We start from the raw sequence: 17529 nt of genomic DNA, 5'->3' as shown, positions 1-17529 counted from the left end.
TCTTGCTCTTGCAAAGTTGGGAAAAGTCCCACCCCATCCCTGATTCTCTGGGATGGGGTGGGACTGCCACTACTGAGAGAGGAGCCCCCTGTGCCAAGTTCTGGAGACGGCTGCTTCCTTCACATTTCCCCTCATTGCCCAAAGTGCATGGGCCTTAACTCTGCCAAGGAGCATAATTATAGGTGCCATTGCAGTCCGTCTGATTCATTTTCTGTGCCTGGTGACCATGCCTGGTGAGCTTTTCATCACCCCGAGAACAGGCACACACGGTCAGCACAACAGGAACATTTGTTGAATGAATAAAGGAAATGGGCAATAGCAGATTCAAACTGGCATCTGCAGTTGGAGGCTTGTGCTCCCCACTGCCTCCAACACATTTTTGTGTAAACAGAACTATAAATCCAAGGACTGCTGACTCGCTCTGGTTCAGGTTTAATTTTAAACAAATGGGTCTCTGGTCTCTGGTTTAATTTTAAATAATTAACATGAAGAAAAAAGATTTTAAACTCATTTTTTTTACAATGAAAATATATATACCTATGTGAAGACACAACCCTCCCCCTTTAAAATAAAGTTACCCTTATAATTTAAGTTTCATTAAATAATGCTGCCATACCAATGAGAGGCACTCACATCGATGGGCATAAGGAAGTTTTATAGATGCTGCTTGAAAGATGACAAGATTTTTTTTCTTTTCATGTTTGATGTATTTCGCAATTTTTTAAAGTTAATGATCAAACGTCTTCACTATTATATGGGGTCCCCAGGGTAGTCAAATTCATTGAGACAAGAACTCCATCAATTGTCTCTGGATTTCTCCAGGTACAGAGTTGCTTTTGGGGGAAAAGCTGTGGGTGGGTGAGGGCCTCATCTAAGGACCAGAAGCCCCAGTCCTGGTCCAGGATATGCTTCTGATGTGCGGGAAAGGGTCACCTTTCAGCAGGCAAACTTTCTAAAAATGGAGGGATTCTGGATGGCAAACAGAGAACAAGGACCTGGAGGTTCCCCCATGTCTACAATGGCCCAGGGTTACACTGAGAACTCCCTCCTCCCTCCCCACCCCTCACTGCCAGCAGGCTTTCAGGCACACAAGCGTGCGCTCACACGCACAATACACACACACACACACACACACACACACAGCATGAGCATAGAGCCTGTTTCTGAGTCTCTCCTCCAACTTACACTGTTTGCCTGGAATGCTTTCCCTTTCCAGGCGTCCAAGCCAACTTTCTCACGTGATTTACACACTCCTGGAAGTTCTATCTCTTCCGTGATATCTCCAGGTCAAACAGATCTGATGATCCCCTCGGCTCTGCCCTATCCGGATAGGAAATGTCCCAGAGCTACAGACCCCACCCCAAGTTTGAGCACATCCTCTCTCACTACATGCCGTGAAACACACAACCCCTGCACCTGACTCACTGTCCAGTCCTTCAGGTTGTTTGAGCCACACTTGTGCGGGTACTTCTCACTCTGCCTGAGTGAACGGGCAGGACGTGAAGGGACAGCGATGGGCCAGAACCTGACAGCTGAGCCCCTTCTGTGTCCCTGGCACTCTGCTGGGAGCTGGGACCGGGACCACGGCACTTAACTCTGACGAGCAAGGGCTGCCTATGCTTTCAGATGGTAGTGACAGAAGTGAGGAAGCCTCCCTAGGAGAGGACTCACTAACCTGGCCCATTTCCAACCAAACTTCCCTTCAGGGCCAGCACCCTGCCGCCGGTCGGCCCTTCCATCCTCGTCCTCTCTGCACATTGGAAAGCCAGCCAGTGAGATGCCCACAGCCGGAGAGAGTCCACAGGCTCACCCTCTCCCCAGTCCTCTGTGATCACTTAATGGTTGGTTTCACTCAAATAACTCAAAGTAATGCAAGCCACGCTGCCCACACGGATGCTAATAGCAATATTGAGGTTCCCCTGCATTCCTCTGGGGAACTCATATTATGAAATAATGGCAGTGGACAAGGGAAGGACCATTTACAGGCCAACGGGATAACAGGGAAGAAAGAAGTTGGGGATGAGGTGGGGCACGTAGGAAACCAGCCCCTGGTGAAGTTTCAGTAGGGATGGGGTGGTGGGAGACCAGAGAAGGGATGGGGACTCTATTTGCTCCAAAACCTGCCCCTCCATGCTGTGCAGGCTCTCCAAGGGGCTGGTAAGGAGCTGACTCACCCAGGAAGCCTCCACCCCTCCCCAAGGGCTTGGATCTGCCAGGCCTATGCCTGAGTCATCCTAAGTCTGTGCCAGGACAGATGGCCCAGGGTCTTCTTGCCACCAAGTCCCCTAGTGGCTTCCCTGATCATAATTATACTTGCCTTCCAGAACTATTTCCTAACAGAATCTTCTGGGTTCTCAAAAGCCGTCATCATTTTGGGGCATAGAGGAAGTAGTCTTGGGTTTAATACACAGAGGAGGGTTGTGATCACTGACCCTCTCCAAAACTGAATGCGCACCAGTCAAAAGGGGAAACTCCCATCCCTGAATGTTCAGGCAGATTCGTTGCCATCTGCTGGGGAGGCTGTTGAAGGGAATCCAGCTCTGAAGAGGGACAGCAAACTAGGATTCGTGGGGCTTACGTAGCTCTCTGACGTCCCAGGGTTAATGTCTTATACCTTCTCCTCATTCAGCTTATCGAGCCTATCCAGGGATCTGAATCCACGATTCCCTGCTCTCTCTAAACACAATGCTGTGTGGCCGAGGGCTGCTGACCTGGATCTGTGCTTCTCATCGGGAACCCTGGAGCCCTCTGGGGGAGTCTCCAAGCAGAACCTCCCAGGTCCCTCTGCAGACTTGCATTTCTGGTGGTCACTCTGGCCAAGGACTCTTTTCACTTCGCCCTCTTTGGAGATGAAGAAATGGAAATGGGAAGGTCCCCAGTGCCCTAGCATCTAGGGGCTGGTTCTCCAGGCTGTGGATCATCCAGGCTCCTGGGCTAACGATCAGTTTTCCTTTGATCTGGGAGAGACTTGCCCAAGATCACACAGCCTGCTGAAGCTGGCCCCAAAACCCACATCTCCTGACTCCTAGTTCAGTGGTAGTCCTATTGCTCTATACAGCCCAATCCCAGCAGAAGGGTCCGGTTAACCCACGTGAACCAGCATAAACACCTAAATCAGAGCCTGGACACAGCAGCCTCTGCTCCTCAGATGAGAAGCTGACCTTATATGGAAATATTAAGAAAGTCAAACACAGTATGCGGAGTTGGCGGTGGGTATAACTCTTCATCATCTCTCTCTAAGCCCTGCCGAAACTCAGAGCCTGCTTGTCAGCCTGCAGGAAAATGTTTTATTAATCAACACAATGGCCTTTTGCCAGCCTGGAGAGATGCTTCTGCTGGAGAGGGGAGGGGGCTTTGGTTCAGAAGACAGAGATGCAAGCCCTCAGGTACAGAAATCTCGGGAAAACGTCTAGCAACTTCTAGAGGCAGAAGAGAAACAGGCTGGGGATGAAGAGAAAAAAAAACAAAAAACAAATGTAGGGTCACATATGGCAAACTGCTCTTCTCCATCTCTGGTGCAGAGAAGGCATGAAAAAGGCTGAAGGAGTGCAACACCACAACATCAGGTGAGCCAGCAGAGGGGGTAGGGCGGGTCAGAGATGACAAAGTACTGATGGTACTGTGATTCCTCAGGGTCGGCGGGGGCGAGGGAGCGCCCATGACCCCCCAGGGATGATGGGCCCCCGGAGGCTCCTCACCCGATCCCCCACCTGCCCCAGCTCCTGGCCACAGATCATTGTGAGGGGCCGGGAGGACAGGGCAGCCTGCGCTCTGTCACCGGGTTCTGACAGGTTCCCCTAACAGCGCTGATTCCCTCCATTCCAAAACTGTGAGGACTGGACCCCAGCTCCCTGCTGCGCTGAGCTGTGATCTCTCTAGTGGGCTGCGGAGGTGGCCAGCTGAAAGGCTGAGTTATGCCCCAAGGTCTGCGGTGGGAGAGAGGGAATGCTGCCAACTTCCAGACATAGGACGTGGTCAACAAAGGCACCAGGCACCAGAATCTCCACAGAGAGGGAGATGGCGTGAGACTTTTAGACTTTTTTTTTTTTTTGGCGGTACGCGGGCCTCTCACTGCTGTGGCCTCTCCCGTTGCGGAGCACAGGCTCCAGACACGCAGGCCCAGCGGCCATGGCTCACGGGCCCAGCCGCTCTGCGGCATGTGGGATCTTCCCGGACCGGGGCACGAACCCGTGTCCCCTGCATCGGCAGGCGGACTCTCAACCACTGCGCCACCAGGGAAGCCCCAAAACTTTTAGACTTTTATTCTGAGATACTCACATAGGAAATTTACACAGTATGCATATTTACAACTTTCCCTCTCCCTTACATATTTCTTCTTTTGCACAGACTCTGCTGCAACACTAAAATTTCCCACCTCCTTCTTTTTTTGTCTTCCCTCCTTTCCACCAGTATGCTCCTTGCCTGTTGATGAACTCACCCCCTGCCCGTGCATGCGCTGTTCCCGTCTCTGTTGGTTCAGACCAGCCTGGATCTCCTCGATCCCGCTGGCCCCATCTCTCATCTCTCCTTCGTCACCATCCTGTGTCCACTCTTCACCCTTATGACCTTTGCCAGCAGGCCCGAGTGTCTTTGGTGCTGGGACATTAGGACACTGGGGACTCTGTGTCTTCCTCCCGCTGCCCAAGACAGAGCCTGGGGAGGGAGACGTCTCGAACGCCACTCCGATGGAAATCTGGGTGGTTAGTGATAGGTTAAGAGCAGACGCTGGTCAGAGCAGCTCAGGTCTGAAACCCAGCTTCTCCGTTCACCAGAGAGCAGGCCTCGATTTTCTCAGGGACAGAACACAGATGACAGTAATCTCGCTTTCCTGTGGTTAAGGGGAGGTTATCAGGAGGGTTAAATGAGGAAGCCCATGTAAATGACTTATAGTTAGCACCATACCTGGAACATCATAAAAGCTTGATAATATTAGCTATGATTATTGTTGTTGTTGTTGATGATGAGGGACAGTGGTCTCTCATGTGTCAGGGTGAATCTATTTCTACTCATTTTCGTCTCCTCACCTTCTGGATAAAAACCCTAAAGGGACTCAAACACAGCTCTTGAATCATCATTTCTGTCCTGGGGCCAGCCTCTCACCGACTCCTAATCAACTGTGGACACAGCTTTCACTTCAGGAGAGGCTAGAGCCACTGCTCCTCTACCCTCGTGTTGGGACCCCTCACCTCTCCCTGGGGTCAGGCTGATGGCCTCATTCTCTCTCCCCTTACCAGGCTCATCTCTTTTTTTCCTGGTTTTTACTTCAACGTTTCATTCTCACTTTATACATTCACTTGACTATTGTTTGCTGCTCCTGAGAATTTGCCTGTTCTGTTCGTGAATACAGCCTCAGCCCCAGCACACTGCCTGGCATGTGGAGACTCACAATATTTGTTCAGTAAATGATCAAATGAAGGAACGCACTGAACTTTTCCACCACAAGCTTCCAGGGACCAGCTGAAATGCCACCTCCTCCAAGAAGCCTTCCCTGGTTCCTGCCTCCTTCACCTTTCCCTCACACTTTTCTGCCCTTTACTCATACCTCTCACCTTGCTGAACCCAGAAATATAGCTCTGTGTGCACACAAGTCACCCCTGGTACTAGACTGAAGCTTCTTATGAAGCAGCGGGCTCCGAAGGAGTCAGAAGACCTTGGTTTGAATCTAGTAATGCTACTATACCGTGGGAGCTCGGGCCAGTGGCCTACATTCTCAACGTCTCAGTCTTCTCATATATAGGAAGGGAACCTAACTCCCGCCTCCTAGGATTTAGTCCTCGTCCCCTTTCTTTTTTTGTAGCCCCTCCTCGCAACCAGGACTATGCCATGCTCACAAAGACAGCCCAATGCAAATTTGCTGAATTACTGAACCATCGCTTTCCCCGGGTGCTTACTGAGGGCCCAAGAGAGATGTCTCCAAGAGGCGGCAGGCCAGAGGACACACCCAGTGATGCCAGGAGTGCATCTGATGTTTCTCTCTAAGAAGAAGGAGGGAATGGGTGGGACAAGCAGTGTCTGCAGTGCCTGGAAACTCTGTCCCAGGGGTCTGGCACTGCAAGGCCAGACAGTGTCACCCATGGAGGCTGCACCACTCGGAGTCAACATCCCCCTTGGCCAGGTAAGGGACGTTTGTTGGTCTGTGACCATTTAGACCCCATCTCCCATCCACATGCCAATGTAAGGATCCTGTTCTTATTATTTTTTAGCAAAGCCCATAAACCAATTTCGATTTCCTGGGTTGGTGCTGTTTATTTAATTATCATGGTAGGAGGCTAAAAAGAAAACCTTGTTTTACTCAGGAAACCAATATGACCTTTTAGCTCCAGCAGAAACCCAGTGTGAAAGGGAACTTCCATGGACCAAAGAGAGAGGCTGAACGGAAGCATCGGCAAAACTGCTCACAGGTGGCACCGCCACTCCTAAAGGGGGCAGGTGCCAGAGAAGCAGGGCCTGGGGCCGGCAGTGTGCCCCAGGCCCTCTCCTCTTCCTTCCTTTCATGTTTTCCTGGGCAATCGCATCTATTTCTCCCGCTTCAGCTGATGATTTCGAAACCTGCTGCTTTAGCCCCCTTCTCCCTTGCTCAGGTTCAGACCCACATTTCCACCTGCCTGCCGGCCACTTCAAGGACACCCAGGGTTACCTGCAAACACCACAGACCCACAGGCAAGCTCACTGTCCTGCCCACTGCTGTCAGTCCAGCCGAAACTTCACCTTTCCACGAAGCCAATCATTTGTTCATCAACAAATACTTATTAAGCTTTTCTTCTGTGCCGAACACTTCTTGATCATTTCAACACATGCCCCATTCTCTCCTGTACAGTCAGAAACATGCTCCAATCCCCTGCTATATTGTAAACTTCTTGGGAGTTTACAACTCGGTCTTGGTCTCATTTATTTTGGTATCCTCAACACTGCCTAATAGGGTGCTTCACAGATACTAGGTGCTCAGTAATGTTTGTTGAACTGAATCGAGATTTATGCTGTCCATGGTTTTGATATCATTCAGTTTAGTTGAATCCTCCTAAGGTTCTTTTTTTATTTTCCTGTTTAAATATGCGTGACCAGGAAGAAGTAAAAATAAACTAATGATACTTCTCAGCAGCTATAAGTCTGTAATTATGGTTAACTCTCAGTTATCCATCCCATTGGAAAAACAGTGTTGGAGAGAATCCCACACCAGAAGCATAAAAATATGATTTCCATCAGTCTTTGACATGTACTGGATGATTTTTAAGGAGCTGATTTGCCTTTTTAATTTTGTTTGGCTGATCGGGTTGCTATTTGCATTTACAGCCTCTCAATAACTGGCCGGGTAACAGGGATGGAAGGGGAGATGGAGGACTGTGCTGGTGGGAGATGTTTCCGGAAGGAAACATCTGCTCTATACAACCTTGAAGGCAAGACTGGACGATTAGGGCATCACAGGAACTTGGGTTTGTCAGCATGGCCCAAGGTTTGGCCAGTTTCTTTCAGATGATTGCAAGGGTAGAGACGTCCCAGCCCCCTAACAGCCCACTCTGGGTCCAGAGTTGGATTTTGTTTAAAGATGATGACAAAGTGCCCCTGGGACCGAGTAAGGTTCTGGGATGGAGGGAGGGCTGTGCTTCCAGTCTTGCTGGTAACAGGAGGGTGCCTTGCTGTGCCACCGGGAACCACTGGATGCAAATCAAAGAAAATGAGATTTGCAATTTTGCATTGATAGCTAGATAATGTAGGGGAGAAAGTTCCCCTCTTCTCCTTCTGAAGCAAACAAATATCAAATGTGGTGATTCAGCAGCTGCATTAGTTGGGGAAAATTGATGCACATTTCATGTGTCAGGGAGCTGAATCCCAGAGAATGGAGCCAGCCTCCCAGAAAATGGTTTCTTTATATAGTTCCATCCATTTATTGTTTGATTGGACTTTCTGTATATTAAATTCAAGCTGTTCTGCCGCTCATGGGCATTATGATGTGTTGGCTCGGTGGGAAATAATGAAGGTGATGGGATTTTACGGCATCACATTACAAAGGAGGCGTCCCCAGCCCCATCCATTTCTCCATCAACTAGCTTGTGTGTGAGGTGGCACTTATATTAAAACGATTTTTCTGATTCAGTTTAATGACATTCATTCGAGTCCTGACACCCAGAATATGATTACATGAGCTAGATGCAATCTCCCTCTATCCAACCATGGTCAGCAAAGGCTGAGTTATCTTCCCTCCCCAGCAAGCCCCTTCCCACCAACCCATCATTTGCATTGAGCTGGGTGGAGAGAGCTGGGGCTGGGGAGAAGAGGCCTACGTTCTGGTCTGAGAAAAGCAGTCTGGACAGAGGCAGGTGCACTGGCCTTGACCTGGAGGCCACAGTACATGAGCCTTTTGGTCGAGAACAATGGGTTCTTGAAGGCATCGTGGTAACCCCTTCCTCCTCGTCACAAACAAGTCCCCATTCAAGGTTGGTTTGAATTCACTACTATGCACTCCTTCCAAAAGAGATTGCTAAGGGCTTGGTCCCCACTTCCCAGGAAAGAAAAACTGACTTGGTCATCACAAAGGATGAACACTTAAGATGTGACTAGAGTGTCAGCTTCCTGGAGGGGACCACCTGTCTGAGGACAGGGCATGGGGGGACTCACAGAGAAGTCTCTGCTCCTCTCCTTGCCTGGGAGTAGCTCCCAGCCATGATGGCATGTGGCCAAGGGCCCTGCGTGGCCTGGGACAGGCGCTCCCACCTGGGCGAGAGAGACAAAAATCCTCATGTAGTTACCAAGGGGTTCTGCCCCTCCCCTGGGGAGACGGAGGGCCAGGATGCCTTTTATTTACACTATTTTCAGGCAGAATAATTGCTGCTCCTCAGGAAGGATCATGTTTGTGTTTATGGGTATGTTTAAAGAGGGAAACCCAAACAAAACCAAACAGAAAGAGAGAGAGAGATTGATTTTCAAAGATTCCAAAGAGAGCTGTGAAATGGGCATCAGTGTGGAAATCCCTTTCCGAAAATTGCAGCAATTTGAACTGTTGGATCGGAAGAGCAATCTAATGTGGTGACTCTGGTGTGAAGAACGTCAAAGCTCACATCCCACCTGTGGGAATTCATCTCTCCCTCCTCCGTAGCCCTGAAGCCCTCCGCTTGCCCCTCTGTGCCGGCAGCTACCACAGCCACTGACTCTGAGACTGGCCTCTCCCTTTCAGTTTCTGAGCCAAGATCGTCCCCGCATGGTGGTGCCCAGCCCTTGGCAGGTGCTATAGGGAAATTCTGCCTGGGTTGGAGACAACCTCAATCAGGTGCGGATGCTCCCACTGACCGCCAGTCCAGCCCAGCCCTGCTCTCAGCTGGCCATGCTCCAGCTCGGTCTATGGGGCTTGTCCATTCTGTGCCAGAGTCTGGGAGCTATCCTGCAGGCCCTTGAGGCCTCTTCTTGTGAAATGTTTCTCCCAGCGGTGGAGGTCTTTAGGAATGTGTCTTCAGGCCAGTTGTCTGCCATGGGAGCTGGTGAAGCTTTCAGCTGGCAGGCTGACAGCAGGACCAGCATGTGTGTCCTGTGGCCTCTACCTTCAAATAGATGCGGAATCTCTCCCTTCTCCCCTCTCCACTGCCACCACCACCCTAGATCCCAGCCACCATCATCTCCTGCCCGGATTATTGTGGTAGCTTCTCCCGTACAATATATTCACTACCCAGTACCCAGAGTGATCCTTTTAAGACATGAGTCAGGTCTACTCAAAACTCTCCAGTGGCTTCCCATTCTAAGCAGATTAGTGAAAGGCAAAGGGCCAAGTCCTTGAGGTGATCATAAGGGCCCTGCATGAGCTGCTTCCCGCTACCGGCTCTTGGGGCTGGACCATAAGTGCCTTCTTGCCCTTCCAAGAATAGTGCACCAAGGCCCCTCCTGCCTAATGGCCTTTGCATTTGCTGTTCCCTCTGCCTGCAATGCTCTTCCCAAAGAAACCCACATTCCTTCAGATCTCTGCTCAAATGTAACCTTATCTGAGAGGCCTGTCTTAACCTCCTCATCTAAAATAGCAACTCTCCCTTGCTCTACCCCATCTCACACTCAGCACCCCCAATTTCTCACATCATGCTTTATTTTTCTCTGCAGCATGAATTCCTGTCTGATAGGATACATGTATGTATGTATATATTTTTCTATTTACTGTCTGTTTTCCTCCACTAGAATGTAAGCTCCACTGGATCAGGGGTTGTTTTCTTTGATGCTGTATCCCCAGAGCCCAGTAGCTACTCAAATAATCGAATGGAGGGATACTTCATGGGTAGGGGGGCTTATCTATGGCTCTCTTTGTGCTCCTCCCTGCTCCAGAGTCTGCAGTGGGAAGCCTGGCCAAGTAGCCAATAGTGAAAGACAAAGGCTTAAACTTCCCTTGAAAGAAAGCCCCAACTCTGCTAGGCTGATGTCAGAACCAGAGAACGCTCTGCTTGGTCTCCCCATCTCCACCCACCCACAAATATCCTGTCGGACATGACCATATAACCAACATTCAGATAGCACTTTCATTGGTTCTCACAATGGGCAGGAGATGGTTAACAGGTGAGAAAACTGAAGACGGGTGAGCTGGGGTACAAACCTGTTTGGTTGAACAGATATATATTGAGGCCCAATACATATCAGACCCTGTGCTAGGCATGGATCATACCATGATCTTTGGAATAGAGACCTGCCCTTGAGGAGCTCATATCCTGGGGGAAAGACACATAAACAAATAAAGTTAATAAAATGTGGCAACCGGCAAGACAGAGGTATGCAGAGGCTGCAGTGGGAGGCGGGAGGAGGGGCACGGAGCTCCTGGAGGGCTGGGAAGGTCTCCTAGAGGAGACGATGTGGGCTGTCTCGAAGGATGACGGGGGTTAGCTGCACAGAGAGCAGAGTGAAGAGTAGCCTCTGGGTGACGGGAAGAGTGTGAGTAAAAGCCTCTTTTCTGATCCTTGGTCTACTGCTCTCCCCACCCTCTCTTGTTTTGGTTCAAAGGAAGAGAACTGAGTCTCATTCAGTTCATTTTGTCTGTACCTTATGTAGGGCTGACATGCCATCATAGTGCCTGTGTATTCTCAGAGCCTACCATGCTGCCCGGTACACAGTAGGCACTCAGTAAATGTTGAATGAATGAATGATTCCTCGTTGTGATGCAGGTTTCTACTCAGGAATTTCAGCACCAGAAAACTGTTGGTTAAGAAATGTCAAACCAAGAAAAGACCCTGAGGTCATTTATTCCCAGTAAGTGCACTCTGATCAGATCTCCCTGGGCAGGGACCCACCACCAACAAAGGTGGGCACCGTTTGGCCAGTGTCCCACACCAAGGCATTTGGAAGGTGGGAGGAGGGTTGGTGGGCCCCCCAGAGGCAGTGGATGAGGGTGCAGCCAGAATTTCAGGAATTGAAGGGTTAACAAAACCACACCTCTGGTGTCTCCACTGGGGAAGCCTGATCAAGTACCCCACTCTGTGGAGTGCCTGTATTGCTCTCCAAGGCCCGGCTCCCAGTCTCCAGAAACCTCAGGCAGGACCCTTCCAGGATTACGCTTTAAAGGGAAATGCAAATCCCTGGAGCAAAAAAAACCTGGAGGCTGCTTTTGCTTGGAAGAAGTAAAAATCGATTGTTTTCGTTAAAGTGATTTTTGTGTGTGTGTGTGTGTGGTACGCGGGCCTCTCACTTTTGTGGCCTCTCCCGTTGCGGAGCACAGGCTCCAGACCCGCAGGCTCAGCGGCCATGGCTCACGGGCCCAGTCGCTCTGCGGCATGTGGGATCTTCCTGGACCGGGGCACGAACCCGTGCCCCCTGCATCGGCAGGCGGACTCTAAACCACTGCGCCACCAGGGAAGCCCGTTAAAGTGATTTTTGGACACTGTCAAAAGCTCTCTCATCTCAGGACACGGGATGAAGACAGGCTGCCGGTCTCAATTACATAGCCAAGCCAACTTGGGCAGCAGCGGGCCACCTCATCAGGAGCGATGCTGCTCTGCTGCTCTGCCGCTCCCTGCCCTTCCCAGGTCAAACTCCTCCTCCCTAAGCTATCCAAGAGCGGCTTCACCCCATCCAGGCCTGGAGCTGGTCCTCCATGGCCCTGCGGATGCTTGCTCACAAAGCTTTCCTCCCCTCTTCCCCACGCCCCACGTGAGCTTCACCCACGGACCGGCTCAGGCAGTCCGCCCAATGGTGATGCCAACCAAAGTCAAATAAAATGAAGAGGGGAAATCTGCTTTGAAGAAGTCTATGCCATATAATACATTCCCAAACTAGATGTGCTGGTCTTATTTAATATTGGGAGTTCTGTATTATCCCTTCCCTCTGTTAACTGAGATAATTGACAATTTATTTTATTTATAGCATCCATTATGAGCATGGAAATTAATCCTTTAATGGTGAATTTGGGAGCTCAGCTGTCAAAGGGGCACAAGGGAACCCTGGGCTGGGCACAGGTGTCATTCCCACCAGCAAAGGAGGTGGCAAAGGAAAGCCATCCTCAAGCGTTGATAGCAGCTGGGCTGTTATTGTTCTGTGTGCTTAAGATATTTTGAGAAATTAAATAAATAGGAATAATTGGCTCCAGGAGATCCCTCCCTGGAGGACATCTGAGTAACTCATCAGCGGATCCTGGGAAAGCAGGCAGAGATGGCAACCAGAGCCGGGAAGAGCGAACTCCTTCACTCGGCACACCAGCCCTTGGCCAGTCAGTCAGCCCTGCTCTGCAAAGGAACTCAAGACAGTCTCTCCGGACTGGAAATAGGAAGCAAGGGGAGGTTTGGGCGGGGAGGGTCTGGAGCCTGGAAGAACTAGGAGTCTGCTGGGAATTGTTGGAAGCAATCAGACAGAACATGGAATGTGGCAGAACACTGGCCCTTGGTATTGCACAGCCACTTGGGGCTCAAATGCCAGTGAAGAGTAAGCAAAAGACAGGCTTTCTGGAGTGGTCGAACAAGCTTACAACTAGCCAGTAAATGAGCTCAGGACAGAAACCAGCCGAGGAGAGGAAAGGTTTCCAGGGTCTGGTGGGTAAGACCTCCAGTCAGGGCAAGAAGACTCCCACAATGCAGCAGAGCACCCCAGTCAGGGGGACCACACACCAGGTGAAGGCTGCTGTCCTCTCTCCCTGGGGCCAGGGCTGGGGCAGACCCAAATCTTGGGTCCACCCTAGAGAGAGGACAGGTGGGTCTGGAAGGAACTGAGAACAGTATCAGACCAAGCAGATGGAAAAGGAGCCCCATTCGCATTGACCCATCCATTTAACAGTGTTTTGCCAAACACCTGCTGTGTATAGCCGAGCAGTGAGCCTGGTGATGGTTCCCACTGCCAGCTCAGGTCAAAGCCAAAGCAGCCCAATCCAGCACTGGGCGACACCAGCCAGGGTGGAAGGGAAGAAAAAGCCTGCATTCCCGTCACTTAACTGAGGTTAAGGAAGATATAACTAAAAGGCTTCTTTTCTTGTTCTGGCCCGTGAGTCTTTCCTCGCCGAGGCTAGACGTCTTGATGCACGGGGAAGGGAAGGGTGAGGAGTCCACGGTGCTCACAGTCAGGGGGAGCGTGCTTCTTCCCACGCAGGTGTCCTGCCGTTCCTCTCTGTCTCACGCTCTGGCAGAATCTTCTTGCTTTGCCCCTCCCGCATTCCCGAAAATAAATGTGAGGCCATGACTGTCCACCCCCTGACATTGGACTCGACCTTGATTCTACAGAGTGAAGGCGAAAGGAAATCACTGGTCTCCCCAATGACATTAAAACACTGGATTTTGCCATGAAAGCAGCCATGGATTTCCAAGGCAGAACTTAAACTGGCCAGAAGGAAATGTTTTATTTATAAATTCCCTGTGTGCCGAGTGAGGTGTCTGTAGTACTCACTGCACTGATGCTTTCTTTCTTCAATAGTGATATGACTAGAATAGACTATGACACCCTGAGGCCATAATAAAAAAAATAACTCTGAAGGGCTGATTTCCACCTACGGGCCCTGATGGTACGGAAACAAGTAGAGGGGGGAACGAGAACAGAAAGGGTCCTGGAGACAGCCAGACTGGTATTTGCAAAGCAGCACCGCCCCTTAGCAGCTATGTGACTACAGGCATTTACTTAACCTCTCTGAACCTCGCCTGCTGCATCTTCAAAGTTGTATAGAGTTTTTCCTACCTTGCAAGGCTATTGTGAAGACTTAAAGAGATAACATATGCAAAGTGCTCAGCACACTGCTGACACACAGTAGACACACATACGCTGTTACACTAATAAAATGTAATGGGCAGGTGGTCACTGAAGTTTCCACTGATCTCCTCTGAAATGGTCCCACATCCCCCATCCCATGGATGACACCCATCCATCTGTCCTGTTTTCTCCCCATGGTGGTCCTGAGGCATCACTCTGGTGTCATGAGTCCCACCAAGGGGCACTTGAGGGCGCTGGACAGTCAGAGCCATGTCAGAGCGCGGCCATGGAGGTCCTGGCCGTGGGAGCGGTCCCTTTCAGGAAAGCGAAGGGATGGCCAGGTTAGCACAGAAGCAGCAAATGTGCCTCCTTCTCCTGACACGTGGCCAGCTCTCTAGCCCATTTTAATCCCTAAATATTCCACTGTGCCAGGAAGCCACATCCGCCCCCTGAGCCAAGAGAGGCAAGGTCAAAGGACCAGACTTTCTTGCCCATCTGGGTGGGAGCAGCTATTTGGAGGCTGCGTGTGTGTTGGAAAGGGAGGAAGGGGCAGGGTGGCCTCTGTCAGAGAGACAGAGGTGAATGGAATGCCCCCGTTGTGGACAGTGACACCCCACGCCCTCCCCCTTGCTACTCCCTCCCATGTGGCAGAATGACAAATGTAATCATTTGAAAAGGTCCCATCACCTGCTCAGTCATTCCCAACAAGCACATGCAGCACTATGGAAAAACCGATACCAGTGCCACAGGATTTCAGCCAGGAAAAAACAAAATCAAATCACCAGGACGCCACGAACCGAATTGTCAAACACCAAATAAAAAGCTTCATGAATTCTCCATCAGCAATATAACGCTTCCTGGCCTAAGCAAATATAGACCCAGCACGTGAATAATGAAGGGGTTCTGCATTAGCCTCAACGAGTTGCAACGGCTGAAGCAGCAACCCCTAAGAAATACACGTCTCTGTAAAGCTGCCTTCATTGGCCCTAATCCCGTTAGGGTGAAGATTGTAATCTGCTTCCTCACCCCCCATCCTCTGATGGAAATCTTCACATCCCAGTACCGCAAATACATTTTGGTGACCTCAGCTGCAGAGGAGACCTCGGGGAGATGGAAGAGACAGTCACCTGTGACCTCGCTGAGCGCCTCTCCCTCCCTCTGATGATATCGCTGCCACTGTGTCTGACCACATGATCCATTCAGACCACCTCACAATTGCCCAGGAAGGCCAGATCATTCCATCACAGAGTCAGGCTGAGAAAGCAAGACTGCTGTTCCTTCCGTGAGAAAAAAACAAACCATGTGCCCCACTTTGCAGAAAACCCAAGTTCAGAGTCCCTTAGAGAAAGTCTGTTCAGAGCTACTGAACCCTTGAGCATCTGTGGCAGCAGAGAAGAAAAGTAAGGCAAAAGAGAAGACAGCCTGCAAATACACGACAAAGGAGAAATGCAGGAAGGATCCCCAAAGAGTGTTCTAGGTGTCTTCTGTTAATGGAAATCTGTACCCTCCTGACAACACTCTCTGAACTGCTCACTGTCTTCCTCCTTCCTGCTACACTGTTTTTCTCCTCAAGGCAGCCCTTGCAAGCACAAGATGCATATGAGCATGCAGCATCACCACTCACCTCTCCCTCACCACACACACATACACAGAAGGCATGGCTGAAAAACATAAACGGGGATTTAATTTTCCATGTTTTGTAACATACATGCCCCCCACGAAAAGAAAACTCAATTCCGAGACTTCTGTCCTCCCCAAACCAATCATTCACGTGCCTTCCTCTTCTGATGAGGGGCTTCCCTGGCTCCTACAACTTGGAGAAGCGACTCCATCCTCCTCTGCCCAATCCTGATACCATCCAAAGCGTCATCGTCAATCCAACCTCCGCCCTTCTCCAGTCCAACAGAGCAGGACTTACCCCAGTGTGGTCATGGTGACGATGGTGTACCAAAAAGAGGCGGGGATGCTCGTGAACTTGCTGGCGGAGGAGCCCTTCTCGGCATAAAACATCACAGTGGCAAAGATGATGATGGCCATGGTGAGGGAGAAGAGGAGGAAGCCGAGCTCAGAGGCACAGCTCTTCAGGGTGTAGCCCAGGATCCGCAAGCCCTGGGAGTGGCGGGAGAACTTGAAGATCCTGAAGACGCGGAAGACCCGAAGCGTGACGAAGGCGCCCGACACGTCCTCATTGTTGGTCATTACCAGGCCGATGTAGTAGGGCATGATGGCCACCACGTCGATGATGCTCATCACGCTGCGGATGAAGCGGTAGCGGCTGGGCGCCGCGAAGAGCCGGAGGAGGTACTCCACCGTGAAGATCATGACGCAGGCGGTGTCCAGACAAAAGAAGGCCACCGAGTAGCGCTCGCCACACGGCAGCTCCTTGCTCCCAGGCACCGTGCCACACGGCACCGTCTCCACCACGTTGGTGATGACCGAGACGGCAATGAAGAAGCCAGTCACGTAGTAGAAGACCAAGGCCAGTGTGCTGGTGTGCGGGTTCTCGAAGGCCCGCCACATGGTCTGGCGGAAGCTGAGGGAGGGCATGGACTCCTGGTTGTTCTCCGAGTCGTTGTCGTCCATGAGCCGCTCGGCGTTCTCCCTCTTGCGGTCCTTGTACTCCTCGTAACAGCAGTCGCCAATGATCTCGGGAAGGATGCCATAGAAAGCCAGCTCGTCATCGTAGGCGGAGATGCACTCGTAGCGGGGGTAGTGCAGCTTGCCTGTGCGATAGAAGTTGAGGACGCAGCGGAACACTTCTGGGTCCCGGTCGAAGAAGTACTCCTTGGTGTCCTCGTTGAAGAAGAACTCCTTCTCCGTGCTGCCCAGCAGTGTGTCCGGGTAGCGCTCCAGCGTGGTCCGCCACGTCTGGAACCTCCGCCCGCTCACGTTGAGGACGATCAGTTCATCCTGCCGCTTGTTCTTGTCTGCCGGGGCAAGGGGCATGGGGCAGTTGGCCACCGGCATCCACCCGATGGCCGCAGCCCGCGCGAAAGGCAGCCAGGCTGCGACTCCGGCCGCCATAGTGACTCCAGCTCTTGGGCGGCCACTGCTCCGCCACCGCGCACACCAGCTTGAGAGTTAGTTCAGCGACCCCTGGAGACAGGAGGAGAGAGCGGAGAACCAGTGAGTCCCTGATTGGCCCCCCTGGGTGGGAAATGGGACACAGGGAAGGGGCATCAGTAAGTGAAAGAGCAAAAGTCTGGAAGGCAAATTAATGGAACTGAAGACACCACCGAAGAGAGGAGACTTGATTCTTTCCCCTCCCTTCGCCGGGAGAGCACCTAGCACCCACCGGGCCCGTGCAGCAGTGTGGGATCACCGGAATTTGTTGACTGCCTGACAAATTGTCAAGTTCTAAGGGGGCTCAGAAGCATTTGGAGGGAAAGCCTCCTTAGCAGAAAGATC

The 17529-nt window shown here is 51.2% G+C and overlaps 1 protein-coding gene across 2 annotated transcripts in view; it reads right to left on the bottom strand.

Moving 5' to 3' along the window:
* The window catches only part of KCND3 (potassium voltage-gated channel subfamily D member 3), a gene marked incomplete at both ends in the record, with an annotated part of 224956 nt that extends 207811 nt beyond the window's left edge, over nt 1-17145 (bottom strand). For both annotated transcript variants that reach the window (XM_082649398.1, XM_082649399.1), the window contains one exon: nt 16040-17145. In XM_082649398.1, the coding sequence (XP_082505524.1) occupies nt 16040-17145 (1106 nt within the window). The remainder of the gene's footprint in view (nt 1-16039) is intronic.
* Nucleotides 17146-17529: the final 384 nt, after the last annotated feature.

This window comes from Grampus griseus, assembly GCF_964374135.1.
Source record: "Grampus griseus genome assembly, chromosome: 1".
Classification (NCBI taxonomy): Eukaryota; Metazoa; Chordata; class Mammalia; order Artiodactyla; family Delphinidae; genus Grampus; species Grampus griseus.
This window is presented reverse-complemented; position numbering and strand designations above follow the sequence as displayed.